The 27,804-nt window shown below is 41.2% G+C and overlaps 1 protein-coding gene across 1 annotated transcript in view; it reads right to left on the reverse strand.

Moving 5' to 3' along the window:
• The window catches only part of astn1 (astrotactin 1), a 449,367-nt gene that overhangs the window by 236,782 nt on the left and 184,781 nt on the right, over positions 1–27,804 (reverse strand). The window contains exons 11-12 of the mRNA XM_030751231.1: positions 24,031–24,168; positions 6,155–6,305 (exon numbers count right to left, since the gene is read on the reverse strand). Of these exons, the coding sequence (XP_030607091.1) occupies positions 6,155–6,305; positions 24,031–24,168 (289 nt within the window). The remainder of the gene's footprint in view (positions 1–6,154; positions 6,306–24,030; positions 24,169–27,804) is intronic.

Raw genomic sequence — 27,804 nt, forward strand, 5'->3', positions numbered from 1 at the left:
CTGTGAACAACCATCATTGAACAGAGGAGGTGGATTACGTCACCAACTTTCCCCCGCTTACAGTGCTGTCCTGAGCTCCCTTCCCAGACGTCTCAACCCCCATTCACACCTTTGTTCCAGTGACCTCAATAGGCCACAGGAAACAATGGAGCGGAGTCCTAAATTGGTTTCAACTGAAACCACTGATTAAATATGACCCACGCCCCCTTCACACCTGGGCACGTGTTCACGCACATGATCAATAGAGGGTCATAACCACCTCCAGGGGACTACGCCCACAGGGGTTTAAATACCTGGGTCTCTCCACCATTTGGTTGAGAACTGAAGAAGCCTTTCGGATGAGAGGTGAAACGTCTTCAAGAAACAAAAAGAAGTCCAGTCGCCTTTTTCAAGCTCCAGAGACTACTATGACCTGGATGACTGAGAATCTACACAGACAACTGCCTTAATTCCTCATGGCAGAGATTTAACAAGGTGCTGGAAACATATTGACATATTAGCATCACAAAATTGCTGCAAGTTTGTCACCTGCACATCTATAATGTGAATCTATTTGCAAATTAAATGCTAATTATATGCAAATTCCAAACACTTTATGGAAGTTTAGAGTGTATTTGGAATGCTGGAATGCCATTAATGATTGAAAATACTGAATTTCCATGGCTCACTCGGTGTCTAGTCACAGTCATTGTTTATATTTACATTAATAATTGCTTGTAGCTTATGGGACTCTGGAGGCAGCTGCCAGGTACCAGGAGGCCAAACATGCACAGCTTTGGCAGTAGCTGAAACAAAAACTCAGGTGTGGGAGGAGTTCAGTAAGGCCATGGAAGCCAGTTAGCCTCAAAGTGATTCTGGCAAAATGTCAAGTGACTCAGGAGGAGGAAGCAGTTTCCTGCCCGTGCTGTATTACGGTGGTGACGGAATTCTGTTGACCTCAACTGAGGATTAAGTCAGGCGGTGGATGAAATACTTGCCCTCTGTAGAGAAGCCAGAGTCTTAGTCATGCCCTTTAACGGTGTTGTAACAGTGTTGGTGGTCTCCCTTTTTTAAAAGAGGTACACGAGGATGCGTTACAACTTTAAGGGGATCACACGTCTTGGCCTCCCTCAGAAGGTCTATGCCAGGAGAAGTAGGAGAGGAACAGGGAGGAGACCCAAAGGCAGACCCAGGACCCAGGACAGCTCTCCAAGGGCTTGGGAAACCCTGGATGGATGGATGGATGGATGGATTGATTGATGGCTGGATGGATTGATGGATGGATGGATGGTTGACTACCAGCTTGCATTTGGCGCTATATATTTTTGATTTGGCGCTATATAAATAAAATTGAATTGAATTGAATTGCATCACTAAAATCACTAAAAACAATGTCTGACTGACTTGTTTCTACTTCGCACAGATCATCTTCTCACACTCTTTTATAAACACTGTCTATTACTTAAAATGTTTTCTATATTGTCTATCAAATGCTTATTTTGAGCATTATATTACATCTAGGAAACCGTACTGTTTGTACCCAGTTTGGACTACCAAACTATCTAACTAGTGAGGATAATACATTTTGCAAACAGTTTCAACACTGTTCCCAGACTGTTCGTATATGAATTTATGGTGATCAATAATCAAAATATCATTATTATATTTACCACAATTCCAGACAAATTTGACAAATGATTTGCTGAAATAATTTTAAACTAGTGTTGCCCTAGTTTACCTTGTTTTAGTGGCTATTTTTACAAAATCATTACTACATTTTGATTCGCCAGCATTTTTTTTTGTCCTCATGTACTGTATCATCATTGCCGTTCCTTTTCTAATTTTCTCTGATTTCTTAAATATTTTCCTTTGTCAGTCTTATTAAACTAGTCCACTCTTTTTCACATTCTCTGTACTTATCTCAAACCTTCACATGTTTATAAGCAGAAGAGTCTAAATTGGCCGCAGATGTGGATGGAAACATGAATGATTGCCTGTCTCTGTGCTAAACTGGCGACTGCGTATCCCAATTAAAAAAAAATGGATGGAATGCTTTCTTGTGCACTGCAGGTTTATGTATGAAGCTACAAACACTCAGTACATGAGCTGTTTGGATGGCGCCCAGCTATTCTCGTCATTCTATCTTGGTGGCAATCTGTTCTGTCAACAACGTCCTTGTTTTCCAACATTTTGCAGGAGAGACAAGTGACAAGAAGAAGCTAATTAATCTCGCAATCATCTTGTGATTATTACACTCTCACTTCCACAGGCTGCTTCTCCTCAGGAGAGCAATATATCAGCTAGACGGAGCAGGTCAGTCAGCGCAGACCACCAGCATCACTCGACTCTCTCGAAAGGAAAGATATTAAATGCACACAGGACGGCTTCTAGCAGTGTGGACTGAGACAAGGTGTTAATTGATTAACGTGGAAGGGCCCAGCCAGTTTACCACCCTGATTAGACAGATGAAAGGCTTGTTTATAAGCTCAGCAGTCACAAGACAATTACAAAAACTCACAGTAATAAATGCAATGGGAGCTGAGAATGACAGCTGTACGGTGGTGGAGAGGAGAGGGACGTGTGCCTTTATATGTGAATATTAGTGGCCTTGCTTGTAATGATAATAATAGGCGGTTGTTAGGAAAATGGGATAATGATGGCATGTCATTCACAAAGAATAAGAAACACTGGTTATAAACTAATCTTAAAGCACAGGAGAGCAAAGAATGCAGTTCAGTAGCAGGATGAGATCACTAGTTTTGAAAAATGATAGCTGAGAGCAGCTACATAGAAACACTCACTAAGAAAGTAATAAAATATCACAGTTCTCCAACTCCAACAATCCTGTCTATTGTTTGGTACATTTGTAACATAGCTCTTGCCAGCCCGTTCATAATAATAGTGGAATACAGTAGGAGTCAGAAATAGAAGATGAAAAAAAAACAAAAACTAACAAGATACAGAATGGAGCTATAATATGGCAGAGAGGGATACTTGGAAGCTCAGAGTGGAGCAGGTACAGAAGAAGAGATGGTCTGAATGGACATTCAGTCTACTGTCTGTTTAACACTGGGACCGTCAAACCCTTATGGGGGGGCCTTATAGAAAAGTTAAAAATGAAATTTTGGGTAACAGATGGTATTAGTTAAGTTAAAATAAATAATAAAAATAAAAAGCAGAAAATGCATTTTAGCATCGTGTCCACATCTGCCTGCTAACCCCTCCTCAGCTCTGCTCCTCAGGTCTGAAATCCATCTGATTCAGCTGCTCTGCTCTGATTTCACGTTTGCCCAGATTAATACTCCACATGCTGGACTCTCTGCTCAGTTTAACTATGGTTATGTTCCCCCTCAGTCCCAAATCAACATCCCACCTGTGACCCGTTCAGCCCTGCAGTAATTATTTATCTAATTGCAGTCCACTTATATATTTAACCACAGTATCAGTCACATCTAGCTAGCTGGCACACTGGACAGTAGAATGATGTTGCACTATAAATTTGATGTGGCTACACTGATATATGATACCTTTCAATTTTGTGTAAATGAGTTAGTCCTGTAAATACATTCATGTTGTTCTTTTTCTCATCATTTCTAAAAGAGGTTTGCAGTACAACATGCTCACAGGGATGAAAATAAAGAGGACAGTAAATAATTAATAGAATACAAAAGGAGTCTCACAGGGAAAGAATATTTTCACAGTTTCTCTTTGGATCTATGTGAAACTAATATCATGAAGAAGAAATACATTTTTTTTTCCCTGATGCTTTTGGCAAGGATTTGTTTCACACTGCAACATAAAGAAGCAGTCTTCGAGAACGCAGGTTTTAATTCAGAATCACCTGGTGGTGTCTAAAGGAAGGTTATCACAACAAAGTTTTCCTTTCTGTGCTTTCCCGTGTGAGGGAAGAACATGAATAAAACAAATTCAACTTCTCTTAACTACACAAAACATAATCAAATCCCCATGAGACTTCAAAGCGCTCACTCAGAAATACCCATCCGGTCATCTCTCGGTGCATGGTGGAAACTGGATGGATATTTCCCTTCCTTATATTCCAGTGCAATGCTGGTGCAACTTACAGGTCTTCTGATTGTAAACAATACAATACATGCAACATATAATTTATGTATGATACAGCAGACTCTTTAATAATAACAATAATAATGCACAGTGGAGAGCAGCAGCACAAACTAAATTGATGATGGAATCTCGTTCCTCTGTGACACTGATGAGCCCTGAGGAAGCAAACGGCGGCATTTTCTCTACACTTACTGCAGATAAACTAAATGGTGATGTTAAAGATGCTTCTTTGTAAAGTAACTGATGAAGATTTGCTGAAGCGGCATCAGAAAGGCAAAATTCAAAAACTGGGTCTCTGAATTTCAAAAGAAGAGAATACTGCAAAAATACTGTGAAACACACATTTAACATGCTTTGAAGTCGTGTTTGCGGTGTGGAAAGGGAAGTTTGATTTGGCTGGCTGACGGTCGTGAGTAAAATAAAATATAAATGGATTGCCACTGAGGCACGAACATTCATGATGATCAGAGAATGAATCCTACATAACTAATGATTGTGTCACTCTAACCTTTGCTGCTAATGCATTTATGCTAATCCATAATCCAGTGCAAGCAGTGGCAATAGTGTTGCTGCACTGATTCAGAGCTAGAAATTGTGACTGCTCAAATGGACTGCCAAAAAAATCAGGGCATGTTGCATATATTGCATTACACGTTGCAGCACGGTGTGGGGTAGCATGTCCTGTGTTTGCACCAGGGTCTTCTTCCAGTTGGCCACGGCTCCTCATCCTATGTCTAAAGGTGAGCCCAGAGACCCTTCAGAGGATGCTCATTTCCGTGGCTTGTATCCCATTCTTTTGGTCACTACCCACAGCTCGTGGCTGTAGGTGAGGGCAGGAATGCAGATTGACCAGCAAATAAAAAGCTTTGCTTTGACACTGAGCTCTGTGCACTGCAGATGCTGCACCACTCCATCTGCCAATTTCCCGCTCCCTTCTTCCCTCACTCGTAAACAAGACCCCAAGATACTTGAACTCCTCCACTGTAATTTTATTTGCATTTTAATTTTCCTCAGCTTAAAGAAAGACTAATAGACAGTAACATTACTGGAAAGATATATTACATGTTGAGACAAACTGATTGATCCAGGTTCGATATTCTTTCCACATTTTTAAAGCTCATTGATTTTTAGCCTTGAGTCTCAAACTTAATGATTTAAATCAAATGAGGAAAGTCAACAAATGTACTCCTGTGTGTGCTTTCCATAATGCCCAAAGTAATATTTACTTGTCTGTGCAAATGTTTATCATACTTGGTTGGTCATAATTGGTTGGAAATGCATGCATATGCTCTATATAAAAACCATTTTCCCCATTAAAAAAACAAACTTGTCTGCTTCTCTTCAAGATGCATTACAGGCAATAAGAATGCTGGATTGCATAAAAAACATCTTCCAAGCCCACCTCAAAGGCTCTACTCAAGTGTATCAAAGTACTTGAAAAGAAATTAAATTGTTAGGAGGGATGGTGCCTGACAGCTTATCAATAGAAGTGGGGGGGATTTAGGAGAAGCAAAACACTAGCAGACGGTGGTAAGATTCTGCAAATAACAAGAATGCTATTGCTGAAGCCCCCAACAGATGGAGAAGAAAACAAACCTGGCTGCTACATTTCCTGGTTGCTAAGCACCACCTGGAGTTAATGAATGTGTTGTCAGGCTAAGAGGCATATGAGACAAGAGGCAAAGTCAAACTGTCTGCTCAGAAGCAGAGAGCAGAGCACCAATCTGCTGAGACAACCGGTCTGCTGTTTGTCCTTGTGGGTCACTGGGGCCTGCAGTTGTGTTTGTACTTATATGCTACACACAGAAAAAGTCAAACACTAAGGCTTGAAAATGCTAGGCTATTAACTAGTACTAAAATGCCAGGTGTGTGATCCTAAATCCAAAAAGCTGTAATGTTTGGATCTGCTGAAGGTAAAAGGACTCATTGTTGTGCGCTCATATTTCATATCAGTCATAAAAAGATGTGTGAAGGCATTGTGCTACACAGTAATACTTTTAATATGATTTATAATAAACTCTGAGGGAAAGGTCTTTTTTTTTTTTTTTTTTACTGCTGCAGGTAGGGTTTTATAAAAGAGAGATGGACTCACTACACATCCGGTGGAATCAAGCTTGCGGTCAGCTATGCAGCGGAAATTGCGACTGCAGCCGCCGTTGTCTTTGGTGCAGTCTCTGACAGGTCCAAAAGAGTCCAGGAGAACCTCCAAAGAGTCAAACGATGAACTGATCATCAACTCCTCTCTGCAAATACAGAAATAATAGACAATAAAGAGCATTTGCTTTCAGTCAAGTGCATCTGTAGGGCCTCCAACAAGTTTATTTGTTGACTAATTTTTGCCTTTTTTTTCCTTTTCTTTTTCCATCCTCTTTACTTGTAAACAATCTCCCCTGCCTCGTTTTGAAGCTTCAGTCACTTTTAGCCAGCTACCACAGCCTAGACAGTCTGTCTTTCCACAGTCAGACTACGTCCAAGTGCACTGTTGTTGTCCTTGTTAAAGCTACTTTCGGCTGCTCCCTTATTCACAGGAATCGCTACAGCAGGTAACTCTGCATGTTTGAGCTGGCAGATTTTTTTTTACACTGGATGACCTTCCTGACACAATCCCCAAAAGAGCGTCTGTTGTCTGTTCCATGTTTTTGCAACTCCTTTTTTTTTTTTTTTTTGAAACTTGGATTCACAGCTTTGTTTGCTGAAAAAGTTGAAACTAGAAATTATGAGACTTAGAAACTTGGCACTTGACTACACGGCGCACACAGAGAGAACTAATGGAACTAAGAAAAAAACAGACAAGAAATACACCCTAAGACTTAGGGTGTATTTATCGACCTGAAACAAATTGATAACATTTACAATCCTGATCAAGATTTTAATCTTTTCTGCACATTTTTAACAATGTTCTTGGGAAACGTGCACCATATATTATTCTCTTTTATAATAAAACTGTGCTCCAGTACATGGTTTCCTCACTCGTTGCCAGAGTTCTCACTGCTAGAGATGCAGCCTGAAAGACAGCACAAAATAGCAATCACCTATCTTCTTCTTCTTCTTCTTCCACATCCATGGATCTTCGCTGAGGTCTTTCTCTTTTCCTCCTGCCTGACAGCTCCATCTTCAACATCCTTCATCCAGTATATGCACGATTCCTCCTCCGTCCAAACCATCTCAGCCTTGCCTCTCTAACTTTGCCTCCAAAGTCAGCCTGAGCTGTCCCTCTGATGTACTCATTTATGTCCTTCCTGGTCACTCCCAATGAAAGTCTTCACACTTATTCACACATTATATTCTGTCTTGCTTCTATTGACTTTCATTCCTCTTGTCTCCAGTGCATACCTCCACCTACATGGTATGGCTTTATCAGCTTTATCACTCTGTAGTTACTACAGTTCAGCACATCAGCCTTGTTCTTGAAAATCAGTCCACTTCTCCATTCCTCAGGCATCTTCTCACTTTACAAGATTGTGTTAAACAGTCTGGTTAACAAAAGCAGAAGAAGAAGAAGAAGAAGAAGAAACAGCCTTTATTGTCCCACAGAGGGGAAATTTGGGTGTAACAGCAGCCGCAGTTATTATAAATATAAGTAAAAATATAATAATTCACACTAAGAAAAGAATATAAATATATATAAAATCAACAAACAATATTAACCTTAATACTACTAATAATAACACTATATACAATGTACATGATGTGCCTGTGTGTTGAACCTTAACAGGCCGGACTATTTACAGTATATTATATATTATCCTACATTGTGTAGGTTATTGTGGTTTTTGTTGGGAGCAGTGATGGTTATAAAGTCTTACAGCTGCTGGGAGGAAGGATCTGCGGTAACGCTCCTTTGTGCATTTAGGATGCAGCAGTCTGTCACTGAAGGAGCTCTCCAGCTCAGCAACAGTTTCATGCATGGGATGGGAGACCTTGTCCATCAGTGATGTTATTTTGGTCAGAGTCCTTCTGTCTCCCACCACCTGCACTGAGTCGAGAGGACATCCTAGGACAGAGCTGGCTTTCCTGATGAGCTTGTCTATCTTCTTCCTCTCAGCTGTAGATAAGCTGCTGCTCCAACATACTGCTGCATAGAAGATGGCTGATGCCACCACAGAGTCATAGAAGGTCTTCAGGAGTGTCCCCTGCACTCCAAAAGACCTCAGCCTTCTCAGCAGGTAGAGTCTGCTCTGACCCTTCCTGTAGAGCGCATCAGTGTTATGAGTCCAGTCCAGTTTATTGTTTAGGTGAACACCCAGGTACTTATAAGAGTCCACTATCTCAATGTCCACTCCCTGGATGTTCACCGGTGTCCGTGTGGTGGGTCTGCGCCTGCGGAAATCCACCACCAGCTCCTTGGTTTTAGCGGCGTTGATCAGGAGGTGGTTCCGCTGGCACCAGTCCACAAAGTCCTGAGTCCACTGTCTGTACTCTGAGTCATCCTCACCTGTGATGAGGCCAACTATGGCAGAGTCGTCAGAGAACTTCTGCAGATGGCAGCGTGGGGAGTTGATGGAGAAGTCTGCAGTGTAGAGGGTGAAGAGGAACGGTGCCAGCACAGTTCCCTGTGGGGCCCCCGTACTGCAGACCAGCCTGTCAGAGACACAGCCCTGTGTCCTCACATACTGTGGGCGGTCAGTGAGGTAGTCCAGTATCCACTCGGAGATGTGGTGGTCCACTCCTGACAGTTCCAGCTTGTCTCTCAGAAGTCCTGGCTGGATGGTGTTAAAAGCACTGGAGAAATCAAAGAACATGATCCTCACAGTGCTTCCAGGCTTCTCCAGGTGGGTCAGAGCTCGGTGCAGGAGGTAGATGATGGCGTCATCCACCCCGATGCCAGGCCGGTAGGCGAACTGCAGCGGGTCCAACGAAGACGACACCATGAGGCGTAGATGGTTGAGGACCAGCCTCTCGAGGGTCTTCATTAGATGCGATGTCAGGGCTACCGGCCTGTAGCTGCTAAGATCCTTTGGATGTTTGGTCTTTGGTACCGGTACCACACAGGAGGTCTTCCACAGTTGTGGTACTTTCCCCAGCTTCAAGCTCAGGTTGAACATGTATCCCATGATGCCACACAGCTGATCTGCGCAGCACCTCAGGAGCCTGGAGCTGATGCCGTCTGGACCAGCAGCCTTTCGCACCTTGATCTTACGTAGCTCCTTCCTCACATGATGAGTTGAGAGGGACAAGATGGAGGTGGGGGGTGGGGGTTGTGAGATGGAGTCCTCAGAAGTGAAGGGGGTGGGTGATGGCTGAGAGCTGAGAGGTGTGAGGTCCCAAGAAGAAGAAAGGTTGGCAGTCATTAAAGATGGTGGGGCTGACAGCAGGGGGGACTGGGCTGGGGGAGGGGTGGGTGGCTGGTCAAACCTGTTAAAGAACTGGTTCAGGTTGTTAACCCACTCTAAGTCTCCCACAATCCTAGGGCTTGGTTTGTGGCCTGAAATTGAGTTCAAACTCCTCCAAACCCCACTGATGTTGCTCTGCTGTAGCTGGTCCTCCATCTTCTTCCTGTAGATGTTTTTTCCATCCCTGATTTTCCTTCTCAGATCCTTCTGCACGGCTCTCAGCTCCTCCTTATTTCCTGATCTAAAGGCTCTCTTCTTCTCCTTCAGGAGAGCCTTTATTTCGGAGTTGATCCAGGGTTTGTTGTTTGAAAAACACCGTACCCTCCTGGTGGGCACAGTGTTTTCCACGCAGAAATTGATGTAATCAGTGATGCAGTCCGTGATGCTGTCGATGTCCTCCCCGTGAGGGGCACAAAGCTCTTCCCACACAGTGGAGCTAAAGCAGTCTCTCAGAGCTTCTTCAGTCTCCTCAGACCATTTCTTCACTGTGTGTGTCACAACTGGTTCTCTGTGTACCAAGGGTTTGTACACAGGCTGGAGATGAACCAGGTTGTGATCTGAGCCCCCCAGGGGAGGCAGAGGTGATGAGCTGTATGCCTCCTTGATGTTGGCATACAGTAGATCCAGTGTGTTGGTATTCCTGGTGTGGCAGGTGACATACTGGGTGAAGGTGGGGAGAGTGGAGGACAGGGAGACGTGGTTAAAGTCCCCTGAGATCAGAAAGAGGGCCTGTGGGTGCTGTGTTTGGAGTCTGCTGGTAGTAGCATGGAGGACATCGCAGGCTGCAGCAGCGTTAGCAGAGGGCGGCACATACACAGTTATCACAATAACATGTGAAAACTCCCGAGGAAGATAGTACGGCCTCAAGCTAACAGCGAGCAGTTCAATGTCCTTACTGCAGAGCGTCTCTTTGATGGTTAGATGTCTGGAGTTGCACCATCTATCGTTCACAAACACAGCCAGACCCCCGCCCCTCTTCTTACCACTCTCCTTGGTTCTGTCGGCACGGATCAAATGAAAGCCGTCCATGTTTATGTGTGAGTCCGGGGTTAGCTCGGTTAGCCACGTCTCCGTCAGGCACATGAGGCTGCTCTCCCGGTAGCTCCTTTGATGTCGCGTTAGCGCCGCCAGCTCGTCCACTTTGTTGGGAAGAGATCTCACGTTTCCCATGATGATGGACGGGATGACGGGCCTGTACCTTCTCCTCTGGCAACGACGACCTATGCCCGCACGTCTCCCGCGTCTCTTCCTTCTCAGTTCGCGGGGAATATCGAGTCGTTCAGCAGGAGTAGGCACAGCGGAGCTCCCGATGGAGAACAGCTGGTCCCGAGAGTAAACAATAGGAGTGTGGCCACTCTCGCAGTCTCCAAACATAAACACCATAAAAAGGGTAAAAATCAAAAACAAAGTTTTCCAGAAAAAAGTCTGCTCCATCATGGGGAAAAAGAGCAGAAGATACAGAAACACAAAAACACATCTAATACTAAACAAAATGAGAAAAAACACGAAATGAGTGCGGAGCTGCTGAAACTGGCTGCCTGCTCGCGCGGCGCCGGAAGTTAAACTTGCTGAATGACTGTTGGAGCACCACCTAGCAGGGCAAATTATGCCTGTCACACTGTAATAACCCTGTTTGTTGTCACCCAGTTATTGAGTGGACACTTTTTTAAATTTTATTTTAAATTTTATTTTTTATGTGCTCGCCAGAGGTAGCATGACTGCCATTAGGTACCGAGATGAGATCCTCAGACCCCTTGTGAGACCATATGCTGGTGCGGTTGGCCCTGGGTTCCTCCTAATGCAGGACAATGCTAGACCTCATGTGGCTCGAGTGTGTCAGCAGTTCCTGCAAGATGAAGGCATTGAAGCTATGGACTGGCCCGCCCGTTCCCCAGACCTGAATCCGATTGAGCACATCTGGGACATCATGTCTCGCTCCATCCACCAACGTCACGTTGCACCACAGACTGTCCAGGAGTTGGTGGATGCTTTAGTCCAGGTCTGGGAGGAGATCCCTCAGGGGACTATCCACCACCTCATCAGGTGGACAGGTGTTCCACGAGGATCAATTCTTGGACCTCTTTTATTCACCCTGCACATAAACATTACCTCTGAAACCCCAAACTGCAATGTACATTTTGTATAAAATGTATATAATAATATATCATATCATATTATATTATATTCAGTTTTATTTATATGGCGTCAATTCACAATAGTCAATGTCAAGGCACGTTATATTGTAAAGACCGTACAATATTAGAAAAAAACTCCAACAGTCATTCAACCCCCTGTGAACACGCACTTCACCACAGTGTAAGGAAAACTCCCTTTTAACATGAAGAAAGTTCCGGCAGAACAAGGCTCAGGGAGGGGCAGCCCTCTGCCACGACCAGCTGGGGGTGAGGAGAAAGAGAAGAGAGCAGAGAGAGAGATGGGAGAGAAGACACAGTATGGGAGAGAGCTAGAGTTGAATCATTACTAATGATTAAATACAGTAGTTGTATTTAAACACAGATAGAGTGAGTGAGGAAGAAATGCTCACTGAATCATATGAAGCCCACAGCAGCCTAAGCCTATTGAGGCATAACTAAGGGATGGTTCAGGGTCACCTGATCCAGCCCTAACTATTAGCTTAGTTTCCTACTAAACTTAGCAGGGTAAAAAAGGAAAGTTTTAAGCCTAGAGTATATGTCTCCTGAATAAATACTGGGAGCTGGTTCTATAGTGGATGGGCCTGATTGCTGAATGCTCTGCCTCCCATTCTCCCTTTGTTTACTCTGGTTCTTATATGCCAGTCGTTTCTCCCAACCAGTGGTATATAAAATAATCTGCTTTTGATAAAATTCTCTTGTCAAACCTAAACGTGTTTTAAATTCTGATAAAACCAAGTGCATGGTATTAACAAGGTCACAAAACGTATCCCGGGGTCCATATTCAAACACTTTATGGTCATGAAAGCAGCCAACCCTAACACCTATCAAAAAAAAAAGAAGCACAAAAGTTTGATTTTTGTATAGAAACATCCTGTTTCTCATTCATTTGTTGTGAGCTCATTGTATAATCCACAATTTTGTCTAAGCTTCATTATGATCATATTGTTTATAATGGCCTCTTGAGTCTGTGTCTCAGTGCATTTCAGCTTATCACAGGGTGTTTCTCTTTTTACTCACCATTGTGTCTTAGTGAGATGGACCTCTAAATACTTGATATGTATTTAGAGTCCCTGCTTCCAGCTGCTCTTTGATTAAATTTAACCACAGTACTTGCAATATCAGGTCACAGGACTTTTTTTACATTAGCTGCAGCTTTTGTTCACACTGAACTTAGAAAACCCAGTCAAAGTAGAATCAGCTGACTCACAGCTGATTGAGCTTGTTTACTGTGTTTATTGGAGAAACAAGATCACATGGGCCAGAAAAGAGCACCGTCAGCTGAGGAATTTGATAACATTAAGAAGTCGCTTGACTTTCTAACTGAAGAAATTTCTGCTGTAAGGCTACAGCTGAAAAGTATCCTAGACATTGTCGAGGAGGTAAAGTTGCTCCACAGTAACATCGAAGCATGCCACCATCTGCCCAGGAAAAACACTAGCGACAAACCAGCGCTCATAATGTAAATCTGCGAACAGGAAACATAAGAATACACCCCTGAAACAGGGGAAAAAAACTAAAAGTCTACATGAATGACTATCTAACCAAACACAACGCCAATATAGCAAAGAAAAAAATCAAAATACTTGGACTTTATACTGCTCAGTGCCACACATCCTGATGGCAACCACGTGCACACCCCAGAGGAGGAAGGAGGGAGACCACAGACGGAGCCCCCACGGTCAAAGGGCAAGAGTCCAGAGAGCCAGAGGCAACGAGCAGCAATTCTCAAAAATACTGGAAAAAGTTTTCATCAGCAGACTTCACAATTCATTGATAAACATAAAATATCAACAGAGAGTCAGTATGGTTTCAGATCAAACAGCTCAACATCTATGGCATTAATGACATTAATTGAAAATATCGCAAATAATATATCAAAGAGCACGTGCAGTTAGAGTTTTCATTGACCTAAAAAAGCTTTTGACACAATTAACCGTGAAATATTACTTGATAAACTGGAGCACTATGATATTAGAGGAGTGGTGTTGGAGTGGATCAAGAGTTATCTGAGAAATCAGCAACAATTTGTGAAAATTGGTGAACATCGATCAGTGTGTTAGTACAGGGGTTAGTACCGGGACCAAAATAGTTTCTCCTGTACATACATGATATATCTAAAACATCTCATTTAGTGCAGTTTATTTTTATTTGCAGATGATACAAATATTATTTGCGCTGGAGAGAATTCACAGCAGCTGTTGGAAATTATCACACAAGAAATGAGTTGAAAATATGGTTAGATAGAAACAAGTTATCACTAAATTTGAACAAAACTAAGTTCGTGTTATTTGTAGAAAAGATGTTGGAGTAAACTTGTTGATAAATAATGTTGAAATAGAGCAAGTCTTTGTCTCTGAGTGTGACAATAGATAACAAAATTAAACATTTACAAACTAAACTGTCAAGAAGCATCTCTGTACAGAGTAAAGCAAAAAATCTTTTGCATTATAAATCACTCCGCCTACTTTATTGTTCCCTTATATTGGCTTATCCAGAGTACTGCGTGGGAGTCTGGGGCAACACATGCAAAACTTCACTCCAACCATTATGTAAACTTCAAAAAAGAGTAATCAGGCTCATTAATCAAGCAGGATTTAGAGAGCACACCAACAGTCTGTTTTTGAAGTCAAAAACTCTGAAGTTGATGGACGTCATAAAATATAAAACTGCACAAATTATGTATAAAGCTAGACAGAAACTGTTGCCAGGAAATGTACAAAGAATGTTTTTTGATAGAGAAGAAGACAACAACCTGAGGGGAAAGTTAAATGTGAAGACTCGTAATGCACGAACAACAATTTAAACCCTTTGTAGTTTCATTTGTGGAGTCAAAGTGCGGAACAATTTTACAGCAACGTTCAAGCGTTGCTGTAAAAAATAATTTTTCATAAAAGGTAATCAAAAAAAAAAAAAGGATTTCCAGTCTTTGCTGCTCATAAATGGAATGCGCCACAAAAAACATGAAACTACAATCTTTAATTTTATTTTGAAAGGTTATATAGTAGGGAAAGCATGTGCAGCTACCCTAGCACATGTTTTTCTTAATTACTGAATAAGTGTAATGTGCCTCGGTATCATGTGCCTGTCTATATCGTTGTATGTGTTTTTCTTTGCTTTTGTCCTCTCTTGAAAAAGAGATCTCAATCTCAGTGAGACTTCCTGTTTAATTAAAGGATTCAGAAATAATGCTCCTCCGAACAATTAATATTGTTTTAAAGAGTTCAAAATAATGTTAGCTTCAAACAAACTAATAACAAAACATTCAGCATTCAATTAGTAATGCCTCGATGTCAGGAATGCTCCGTTCGCTCTCATTATAAGTGATTAGGTTAGCACATTTCTTTAGATCATGTTTCAGTCTGGCAGGAAAATGAGGAACTGTCAAAAAAGTGCGTCAACATTCTGCTTTGCAAGACATGTTGTGACACTCGGCTCTAATGTTTTTCTCATAAAGAGAAATCTCCTTTCATGAATTACAAACACCTGCATGTTTAATTCATTCTGTGTAATCATCATGAGAAAAGCAATGACTTATTACGGGACGGTTATTATGCAAAATAGCAGACTTGTGAGATAAAACACAAAACAAATTCACTGCTGTAACCTTGCTCTGAGCACTCGCTTTGAGTAACTATGATTTTATACTTATTTATTACTTTTGCCTGTAAATTTCTTGCAAGGTCAATAAGCAGATCATCACAATAAACGGACATAAGTACGAGTACTTGAGATTGGTGGCGATGGAGAACAAAGCAGAGTGGACCTCTGCAGTTCCTCACAGAATCTAAATCAGCAGCTATTTTTGCAGAGGAACAGTGTTGCTGGTGATAAAGAAGATCTTCTGTAATAGTATTTGCCATGAACCTTGCCTTAGTAGGGAAACTGATCACTTCTGTGGCACTAAAACAATATTTTGTTTCCAGCTTCCCAAACCCCCCCTTTGCTTTCTCTGGGAGAAAAGGCAGCGACTTTCCTTCCCTTTCATAGTCGACTTGATGCTATCTTACAAAGCAATTTTTCTATTATAATTGCCCATTGCTTTGTTGTCATTTATTCAGAGGGGACCTATTGAACAGAGCCTCAGCAGATGATGAAACTAACAGCAAGTGTGAATGCTAGATTATTTCAGAACTCTAATTACAGTCAAATCACATCCAAAATCTGTGGGTGACACTATTTACCATTTAATATCCCACAGGAGTAAAAAAAAAAAAAAAAAAAGGTTCAAAGCCCTGTGAGTCTTTGAGGCTACTCCAGCTTTCATTATATCCCAAAATATCAAAGTGCTGGAAAAAATGATCACCATAATCATCATAATGTCCATATTGGTAAAGCACAGGCTTTACCAATATGAGAAAATAAGTGTACCAGACATGTTTCATTGAAGTCTTCCAACCATGTGTCCAAAACTGAATCTGAGGTGAGGATGGCACAAGAGAAATGTTCAAATGTAAAGGGTGATTTTTTTTTTTTTTCCCCAGGAGAACACAGCAGTATTGCATAGTTATACTGTACAGTACATTGGAGAAATGATAACCTCAACCAAAGTGCCAACTAAAGTCTAATATTACATTAACCATATAAATTCTTTAATTTTTATAATTCTAAAATTCCTCTCGACATGCAGGAATGTCATTGCCTAAAATATATTATGTGCAAATGCAATCCATGCAGCAATTACAGTACACGTCCCATCACCACGCATTGGGACGTTCCAAAGATTTGCATGCATTTACTGCATGTTTCATTACATCCCATGTGCAGTGGCTCTGGTGAACAACATTAAAAAGGAATCATCCCCTCAAGGCCATAAACATCAGTACATCATGACCACTCGATATCTTTCTGTGGAACAAAGTGGTGTTTAATGGGCAAAAGTTTCAGCTTTTCTGTTGGATTACAGTTTTTCAGATCAGATTATAATCTTTTAATTGGCACTGACAATGAATCCAAACACACTTATCTAATTAGAACAACAGACCATTAAAATAGTTATTGGACATAACTGATGTTATAGTCAGTACTGCAATTTATTAAGTCACTGGAATGAGCCACCTCATTCAACCTAAACACTAATATTTGCATCAGAAAAGCAGATCAAACATTTATCCAAAGGTTTGAAATGCATTTAATTATCCAAACTTTATTAAGAACATTATATCAGCTCTGTTTTATGCAACAAACACATCTGACTAAAAAAAAAACCTGCCTGCTTTTGAAAAGATAAATTAAATGTAAGGCTCAATTATGTTCACCATTAACATGACTAGCAAAACAATGGACAGGTCAGAAGTAAATGTAAGCCAAACCGAGCAGTATAAAGAACTACTCCACTCACTTACCACTGAAAAAAACTACCAAAGGATTAAATGCCAAGTTAACTCACTATTTTTTCAGTTAAAACAGGAAGGTGAAAACTACCATTAACAAAGAAAAGAAAAAAAAAAAAAAAAAAAAAAAAAAAAAAAATATATATATATATATATATATATATATATATATATATATATATATATATATATATATATATATATATATATATAAGTTGAATTGTTTTGCAGTGAGACTTGCTCAGCTTTCATAGAACTAAAAACTTATGTACATACACAGACATGTGTTTTTAGGGGTTATAACTGTTTTAGGAATATGATGTTAAGGCAGTGCAACAGCATAAAAAGTAATAAACGCATTTTCAAAATAAAAAACTAAAGACTGATTTCTCATCCAGACATTTTAACTGCCATGAAGCCAGCTAATCAAGGAGGCACGCGTCTGTCAGCCAGTGAGCATGACATCCTGACAAATTTATTATCAAACATGTGGGAAGGCAGTTCAAAAGAGTACATCACTGCATTCAAGAAGGTGTTAACAGTGTTTCCTTGGCCCCTGGGAAAAGCTGAGGGGAGCCTTCATCTGATCATGGATCACAGGGAAATGAGGTATTTACATAGCAAAACACTTCCAAATGAAAATGAAAAGCTGAAAAGCTTGAAGGAATTAAAGTATGTAAACACAGGAAACGGGAGTAAAGAGGCTAAATATGAATACATTAACTGTAAATGTGATTGGTTGAAAGAGCAAAGTAAAAATGCAGAGCTGAGAACAGAAATAATTCCTCAGAGCTGTTCAAATGATCCTGTTTTTTGGGGGTTTTTTTTAAAGGAAAGCTTGCCTGTGGATACCTGTTCAGTGTTACATCACAGTTGGTGCTACTACAGCCAACAGCTATGAGAAACGCTGTTTCCTACAATGTTGCTTTAAATGAAAACACAAAGGGTCAGAGGAACCTGGTGACAGGAAAGGCAGAGGCAGGGGTGTAGCACAGAACTCTGGGACCTCTCCATCGCCATATCTCTCAGGCATTTTATTGATTTAAAAAAAATAAAATCAAATAACTGAGCTGAAAACTGTATTGTGTACAACAACAACTGTGTAAATTATTTTAACGTACCAAAGAAGTGTAGGAAAAAATGACAGAGCATGCTAATGTGTCAGTCACAAGCTGGAAATATGCATATTTCCACTTCTATTCCTATTCTGATAACTAAATCGTTTGGACCAGCTGTGGCTCAGGCAGCACTTTTAATTAGAAAAACTCACACAGCTGGAGCCTCAGATGCATATGTGTCTAAACACCTCTTTTTTTGTCACTGGCATCAAATTGGTTTTGTACACCAACAACGAAACACCCAAATATTTTCTCCCAATAATGAATCCAGCAATTCTCTCAGAGCCAGATCAGAATAATGAACCAAGTCAAATGGCTTTGCTTCTGTTTAAAAAAGAAATCACTAAGTGTGAAAATTAATCAACCTCAGTGGCTGACAAATGAAATAAATGCCCTTTCCCCGGTGCGATTCAAGCATGTTTTTAACCACACACACACACACACACACACACACACACACACACACACACACACTGTAAAATGTACAGCACTGACTGTACAATTCACAGGTAGGGTGACCTCAAACCCTGTAGTGGGACGTGCTGAAGCCTACCCTGACACAGGGGGTGAAGCAGGGTACACCCTGGACAGGTCCTCAGGGAAATCTAATAAACAACATACACTCCGTACACTAAATACACTGTAGACTTAATATACATCAATTTTCCCAGCAGACACATGTCACATCAATAACTTGGATGAATGGCATCACAGTAACATATATCATGCTTATGGTCTGAAAGAGATGCTGGGTTCCACTTAGTTTAGATTACTAACATGATGTTCTCTTCTGCTACCACAGCCAACCCCTCTGAGGAATGGTGCTCTCCAAAATGTTGCTTTAAATGAAAAATTCTTAACCCTTACATAATGCTGATGTTTCACGCCTTCATAGTATGGTTTGGCTCAATTTTGATCTGAACTAAGAATTCCCTCATAACAAGTATCTATATCAAATTTCCATCCATCCATCCATTTTCTTCCACTTATCCGGGGCCGGGTCGCGGGGGCAGAAGCCTAAGCAGAGAAGCCCAAGCTTCCCTCTCCCCAGCCACCTCCTCCAGCTCATCCGGAGGGACCCCAAGGCGTTCCCAGGCCAGCCGAGATACATAATCTCTCCAGCGTGTCCTGGGTCTACCACGGGGCCTCTTCCCGGTGGGATATGCCCAGAACACCTCACCCAGGAGGCGGCCAGGAGGCATCCTAATCAGATGCCCGAGCCACCTCAACTGGCTCCTTTCAATGTGGAGGAGCAGCGGCTCTACTCTGAGCCCCTCCCGGATGGCCGCACTCCTCACCTTATCTCTAAGGGAGAGGCCAGCCACCCTTCGAAGGAAACTCATTTCTGCCGCTTGTATTCGCGATCTTATTCTTTCGGTCACTACCCAAAGCTCGTGACCATAGGTGAGGGTAGGAACGTAGATCGACCGGTAAATCGAGAGCTTCGCTTTTACGCTAAGCTCCCTCTTCACCACGACGGACCGGTGCAGCGTCCGCATCACTGCAGAAGCAGCCCCGATCCGCCTGTCGATCTCCCGTTCCCTTCTCCCATCACTCGTGAACAAGACCCCGAGATACTTGAACTCCTCCATTTGAGGCAAGAACTCGTTCCTGAGCCGGAGATGGCACTCCACCCTTTTCCGGCTGAGGACCATGGCCTCAGACTTAGAGGTGCTGATTCTCATGCCAGCCGCTTCACACTCGGCTGCGAACCGTTCCACTGCGAACTATCAAATTTTGAACCGCAAAACTATTTGGAATATATAAATAGCCAATCTGACATTAATAAATTAAAGCCTAATCCATAATTATTGTTTCAGAGAGCAAGGTAAGTGCATTCTTTTGGTATTTTAACACTTGTTTTTGAGATAAAAATCTGCCATCACATCACACTACATCAGGTCTGGTTTTACCCGAGACACGAAAACATAACAATAGATTCATAATGTTTTACTGAGAGAGAAAACGGACATTCTGGAAATGCTGAGATTTATTACAGTATATCACCATTTATAGCTATTTCAGCAGTTAAACACTGTCCTCACTACTATATCATAAAAGCATCCTCATCTAAAATGATCAGTGTTAGTTCAACAGTAATTAAGAGTAATTAACAGCTAGAGCACAAAAACTGCTTGTTGCAGACTGGTTCACACCACAAAGGAGTGGTAGGAAACGTTGCATGCTTTCATATGTGTTTCCCACACTCAGTGAAATGGCAGCTCAGGTGTCTTTATAATCTCTCCACTGACTTGGGAACACCTTGGTGTCCCCCTGGAAGAGCTGCAGAAATGTAGGAGGGGAGAGGGAAGTCTGGGTGTCTCTGCCTGGACTGCTGTCCCTGCCACCCAGACCTGATCAGCAGGAGAAAATTAGTATTTAGTTACATTGCAGGTGCTTGTGCTTGCTGGTGGAGATCTCGTGTCTGTGTCAAGGCACTGTCAAGACTGTAGCTCTTTGCATGCACCATATATGCCAGTCCTATACTGTTCCCAGATTCCACCACGATCCTTCAAAGTACAGCAGCTGCCTGTCTCTGCGGGAACCCAGCAAATGTGATGGGAACACAGATAGTTCTCGTCACAATGTCAAACTCTAGCACCACTGTCCCATAAAAACTAGGCACAGACATGGCACGTGCAGCTTCAAGATTCCCTAAAACCACCACTTTCCTTGATTTGACCCATCTGAATAGAATCAAGCAAATTCAGAAGCAAAACTTTTTTACTGCATTCTTTTTAGTGACACTAGAGTAGCCCAGGGGTGTCCATATATATCTGTCTTCCTGCCATTCAGTCTGGTGCTCCACCACTTTGATCCAGACTGAAAGTGAAACTCAACTGCTGTTAACCTGCAATGGGATTCTGTACAGACATTCATGTCCTCACAGAATAAAATCTACTGTCATCCTGCGTTTTAACTCCAGACTGATATCTTTTTTTTTTGGGAAATGGCTTGACAGCTATCACAGATGAAAGATCTTTCATACAGCACGGGTCATCAGGTGGGCAACTGCCTTCATGGACGTCTCATTAATTTAAGAGCAGTATATCAGATGACTAAATCACTTGAGGACTAATCCACAAATCCTGTCACCTTAGATGAACACCTTACAGCTGTTATATAAAGAACCATAACTTACAACACATCTAAAGATGTTCTCCTGGCTTCACAAATGAAATGAGTGTGTAGAGCATCTAAAATAATTACATCTATCGCTCTTATAAAGTTGAACCACACTCATTTTAAGTGGGGTGGCAGACTGTGGATGTGGATGCAGACATTTGTGTCCTTTTTTTTTTTTCAGTCATGCAGTGGCTTGAAATGCAAAAAAAAAAAAAGTGTTTATGAGGGAAAACAAAACTATGCTATCACCTGGGTGACTAATTCTACCTGGCAAGATTTTCACAGGCCAAATAAGCATAAGCATATCAGGGCAGGGTTTGACAGTGTTGGTCACACTAGTTTGTTGACAGGAAACGTTCCAGCAGACACTTAAAGATGATCCTCACTAATAATTCCATAGACGTACCTCTTCAGTACAAGCTAATCCTATTCTCATATATTTTTTTTTCCAACAACTTAATCCTGTCTAATGAGGTTAAGTCACGTTAACTGTTAATCTTGGTGAATCTTTCCGCCAACGAGCAGAGTAGGCTCTGCAACAGACTAATTACTGATGTGTCCTTCAAGTGTTATGAGTAGAAGCAAGAAACTGTCTTTATGCCCAAGGTCTACTGAGGTGATCTTTACAGTGAACCTGATTTGATAATCCTGAGCTCTGCATTCCATGGTTTATGGTTGTATATTCACAATAATGGGACACACAGTATTTACTGAGATCCTTATAGATAATATTTGTTATTAATCTGTTGATATCTGTGCACCCAATCTAAATTACATTATTACAATACAGATTTTTTAATACCTAAAGTCTTCATTGTCTTTCTGTCATATGTCTAACAGCACCAGGGTTCTATCAGATTCAGTATTTTAGGCAAAGCAGGTGAAACCTGCTGCCAAATGCATGCAAAGTGGTTCCCATATTTTGGTTTTGGAAAATAAAAAGATAACAAGGAAACAGCACGACTCTAACGGGCTCATCCCAGATATGTCCACGTAGTTTAGCCGTATAAGGCAGCATAAGCACTGCTTGTCCTTTAGCTTTTCTCCTTCTTTTCTCTCTTTCTTTCTTAATAAAAAAAAAGTCCCATTCCCATTATTTTGATCTTTCTGCAATACTGGGTAAATCACACAGCATTTGCTTGACAGTGAACCCAAACAGCGAAGCTGTTTTCTTGAATAGAGATGTTCACTTGATCACGGGAACATTGTACAATTTGCCATTACTCGCTCTAAAAATTTTCAAACCAGAACCTCAGCAACTACTGATAACGTCCTCTGTGTGTGTCAGCGTGTCTGCGTGCTGTGCGTTTCTGGAGCCGTTCTACCACTGTCCTCCCAGCTTTGATCAGCTCTGTCTTCTATCTTGTGCACTGCATTGTGGGAGAATTCTGTGCATCACGAACACTCAAAATCATTTCAATTCAGCTTTATTTACATAGCGCCAAATCACAACAGTTGCCTGAAGCCGCTGGTTGTTGTGACGTTCTTTCAGTATGCGTACACACTGTTACTTTGTAAGCACAATACATGCTGAAACATGCTGTACAATGATGCCCTATACTGGCCTTGAGTTGGTCAGGCCCCTGACTACCTGTATAGTGCAGCCATCACTGAGCGCATTTAATTACATGAGACATAAGTGACCAAAGTTCCACGATCTTATTTCCTGTAAGGCACCATGTCCTGGCTGGTCAATGAAGTTAAGGAGTGTAAACATAGAAGCTGAAGGCTCAGGCAGGCAGAGACCCTGTAAAAACCTGTTGGATTTCATTTAATTAGTGAGATTCAACACAATGTGTAGACAGTTACAAAAACTGTCAGCCCTGCTGTATTCATTTAAGTGTATGCATATGTCTCTTTCTGGACCAAACATTTGGCCTGAGTGTCATCACCTTTAGCTTCAGCCTCACAGCCGTCTAAGCAAAGCTGCCTAAAAAAGGACAGACCCGTCCCTGTAAAAGACTATTTGCAGAAACTATATTTTGCCAGTGGGGACACTATGTGAACAGAACAGTATCCAAATCCAGTATTTTCTGCTTGCCCTGTCAGTGACTGCCAGAAGAACAAAAATCTCCTCCAATATTTTTACGTTCTATAGACCAGATACTAAATCCTTCAGCAACACTTAAAAAAAAACACTGTTTATCTTGGATTTAGGTGGGCACGTTCTCAGATTGCTCACACAAGCATCACGTCTCTTGAGGGTGCACTCATTTGCCTTATAGCCCACCCAAACTGCCCCCCCCCCCCCCCCCCCCCCCCCAAGTAACATGTCTGTGCATTTCTTGTTAAAAATAAAGTGAATACACAGGGGCATTGCTTTCCATGTGTAACACATGTCATCAGTTGAGTGTAGTTTAACTCTTCAGCAGCTTGTTTTGGCTCATTTACAGCTCTCTGCAGCCCACAGCCGCTGCGCACAGTCGATTTTCTTTGGAGTTATGAACCATTTAACAATTCAAATGCTCTCGGTTGCTTTGAACTGCCAAGTAATTCTTTCTTTTTAAACTTTGGCAGTTTTTCCTTTATTCATAAATGATTCTGTGTTAGACTGCAGAACTTCATTGCCCTCTGAATCCTGACCACCTCTGCAAAATCCTCAGAGGGATGATTAAAACTCAACAATGAATAAAAACAAATGCTGATTACGTGAGAATACAAAAAAGTCAGAGAGTTGACGAGCGATATAGAAACCTGTTTTTAGTGGAGTCGACAGAAAGTCTTTGCAATCCTTCAAGTGCAGCAATAAGAAGAAACTCCTTCAGGTACTTTTCAGTTTGGTGCAGTGGTCAGCAAAATCCTACCCTGCTCCACTGCTCGATGGCACCTTTTATTTCTTTAGTTGGAGTGTCATGACTCCCAGAGTAATACTGAAGAAAATGGCAGTGCAGAAAATGTCTCTCACCTTACATCTACTGCATCCTCCATGACTGTCATGTCTGTCTTGCATTTGGCTGATGGGTTGATGGCGAGCTCAGCAGGGGGGATGACAAAGCTTTTACTTAATGGCAGCCACATTCCTTCTCCTAGGGTGTATGTGAATCTGCAGGAGGACAAGGAGAGTACATGAGACTGTGAAGTATGGTTGTATGTTCAGGCTTTTCAGATGTAAGAGGAAGACAGAAAACAAGGGGAAAATAGATTATTGAGGCCTCAGTGCAACAGGCCTAGAGACATGTTGGCAACCCTTTCGACTGCTAGGGAATTACCTGACCATTTGGTGAGCGTTTGCTGGAAGTTGCAGACTTCTGCTGGGTGAAACTGTTTGCAAAGAGGATAACTCAAAACCTTGTAACTGCTTCGATCACTAGTAGATTGCCACGGTCACTTGTAGTTTGTATGGAAGATGCCGACTTGACTGCAAACTCACGAACTACTCGCCAAGCTGTAGTGAAACTTTAAAGTTCTACCATTCAGTACTGCTCACCGAGCAATACTGAATGGTAAACTGATTGCAAACTACGGGCAATCTGGCAGCAACCAAAGCAATTACACGGAGGTTCTTAGTGCAGCACCATAAACCTCTTTACAACCAATTTCACCTACTGGTTGTCAGTAGCCCCCAGGAACCACTCACCAACAGATAACATCTGTTTTTCAGTCCAGTCTCTTGGTCTGTAACTGGTGCCCTACATTAGAACAGTACACCATTTGAAATAGTTTTATTTTGTTAACAAAAACTGTTACAGGAAGTTAAAAAACTCAAGTCTAGTAGGTGTTCATTGTGTATGTTGTCATTATTTGAAATTTTGGCAACGAGCTTTCAGCATTCAAATAGTATACATGATAACATAAGCATACAACACTATGATTATTATTATTATCTCATACTTTTTTGGTTTTCTTACACAGGAAAAACAGACGTACAGAACGCTGCTCCAAATGGATTAAAAGCCATCACTCTTACTAGAGTTGACAGGAAATTAAATTCTGCTTCTGTGAAGTGTTGAATGGTGAGAGATTACTGCAGTTAAACTTATTAATAAGTAACTCCTGGAGGGCAGACAGGAGCGCACAGGCGCATGTGAATGACTGCAACGACTTTTTGGATTTGTGTCTACAAAGGTGTGGATGTCTTAGTGGAGTCGGCATGTGCGATCTTATTTGTTGTGTGTTGTTTGGTTTTATGCTGCTAGTTGATTATTTTAGCAATCGAGTGTTCTATTGGTTTTTACATCGATTAATCGAGTAATTGGATTTGTCTTATTGATGAGCAGTAATAAATATTCAAGAGAAAAATGAACTGCTCATTGATTTCCATTTTAAAAAATTCAACTGCAGTTTTTTATAGTTTAACTGCAGACATCTGCCAGAAAAACTGAACCTCTTCAATGTATTTATGTACCATATTAGAATCAGATTTTTTAAAGAAAACACTTTCTTAAATTCAGTAATAAATAATCACAAGTACAGTAATGTCAAATACAATAAGGTATACATGCAACCTAAACTAAGGCATGGAATGGCCTTCACGCTGTCCTCTTGGACTGCTTTCTTACATTAGCAGGAAACAGTGTTGTATCTCCTGGATGAGATCAGTTTGGTGTGTGCTCATGTGTATGTGTTTTTGTTCATGCGTGTGTGTCTACGTGTTCAAATGTGCTAGTAAATAAGTCAGTATGTGTGTCTGTAAGCCTTTGAAGAAGCATGAAGAAAAGCGAGCATATCAACAGTCTCAGAACTGAGGTTTGTCCTGTGCTTTGATCCAACGTTTCCTGCTGCAGAAAACAGACGTTCTGATGGCATACATGTTAAAAAACAATGTTAATAATTCACTGTCCAACCCAACAGCCCCAGATCAGTAGCTCACAGTTTTACTGGCCCTGTGTCTATTTTTACCTGCCTATGGGGGAAAAACTTTTCTATATACAGTATAGGTTATTAAATATTAATATTTTATGTTAATCTAAATCTGCTAAATGTTTCTAAAGCCTTGAAATCAATATGGTTTAGCTCACCCCATGCCCCCCTTTAGACTTGCCCCTGCTTGCTGCAGGTAGCAGCCATGTAAAGTTAACAGTTCATAAAAGTGCAGTTATTTTTTATTTTATTTTAACACCTGTAGCATTACTGCAGATTTTTCGCTGTGTGAATCAGACAGGGGTGGATGGGAGCAGCTACAGAGTTCGCTTCTCTTCACGCTGGTGCTTGTTGATCAGGTGGTTTGATGAAGGACCTCCAGCTGTTTCCCAGTAAAGGTTTTAACCATGATTAAAGGAACAAGCGCTGCTGCTTTGGACGCTAGAAAAACGTTTTCTTTCACTCCACCTGAGCTCACCGTCTCAGTAACAGCTCCGCTTCTTTGCACTTTGCCGTGCCTGTGCAGACAGACGCCGGTTCCTTGTTAAACTGTGACGGCGTCATTATCACTGCTGCTGTTGTGTTATCAGTCTTTTTAGTCACACGCATCCTCCTAAATAAGTTTCTGTTGCAGGTCTATTTTTATTTGGAAATGTGGGTGAAAAGCTCGCGCTTATATGGTGACACATGAGTGCTACAGATTCCTGTACTGCACGAAGCATCGAAGCAAAAATTTTGCCTCATTTTTTAAAATTTTTTATAATCACATTATTTGAGCTACTCGATGAGTCGTTGCAGCACTAATGCCAATAAAGAATTTGAGTGCAGCATGGAGTTCAACCAAAAGAAAAAATGAGTAAGCTAGGGGACAATAACATGGTTCTGATATGTATTAATAATGATATTGCAATAACAAGTCTACTTAAACATTTACTGTTTAATGTTTAAAAGCATAGCGCTGTCTTATTAATACCAAGTTTTTCAAACTTGTTCCCAAAGTTTTAAGTCTCAAATCCCACCTGTGATAACCTTCATGTCATCATCACGGCATTTTTCTCAAACTTTGGAAAGCCGTCAGTCTTTCAGTCTTTCTGGGGTCCAAAAACAACAACAGTGTTGCATCAAAATGACTCCTTGTCAGTGATTGGTGCCGTTACTGCATCAGTGTTTCTTATTAATGGCATCAAGTTTGTTACAGGTTATTTATTTTACCTTTCAGCAAAGTTATCCTTCTTGCATAACTCTCACTCGAGCAGAAGTGATGGACAGATTGCATAGCAAATGAGGAACCCTGGCAAAAAAGGGCCAATAAGAGTTTCCCCCAAGACAAAACAGAGCCATAAATCTGCAGACAACAGAGGTTTGGAACAAGGGCTTTAAAACAATTCTTTATTTGTGAGTCAGTGGACATCATCAATCTTCACACACTCTGCAGATGAAATGTAATACTTCAAGTTTTAGTTAAACAGTGCATGCTGATTAACATCAAATGCATTATTAGTGCTGATGAATAATTCATGGGTACTTGTAATACAAAAAGAGGGAACTTGTTGATTAAATAGTTAACAGTCATTTTTCTGCAGACTAAACACATTTCCCCATTTACAATTGTTCAATTTGCATTTAATAAAATGCTAACGTAGCATAAGGAAAGGGCAGTGGGTTGTGGGTGCTGCATGCATTACCAGTCGCATTTAGAACAGGATGATTAAATCACTATAGAAATGAAACACTTAATTATATCCACCCAATTACACCCTTTGTTCCAAAGGAAATAATTTTGAGTGGATCAAAGTGCTGCTGTTGGTTTACTACAAAACACTTGGCTCAAGCAAGTTAGTAGAAATTGGAAGTCCATTAAAATGGCAATATTCCATAT

The sequence above is a fragment of the Archocentrus centrarchus genome, chromosome 17 (assembly GCF_007364275.1).
Source record: "Archocentrus centrarchus isolate MPI-CPG fArcCen1 chromosome 17, fArcCen1, whole genome shotgun sequence".
Classification (NCBI taxonomy): domain Eukaryota; kingdom Metazoa; phylum Chordata; class Actinopteri; order Cichliformes; family Cichlidae; genus Archocentrus; species Archocentrus centrarchus.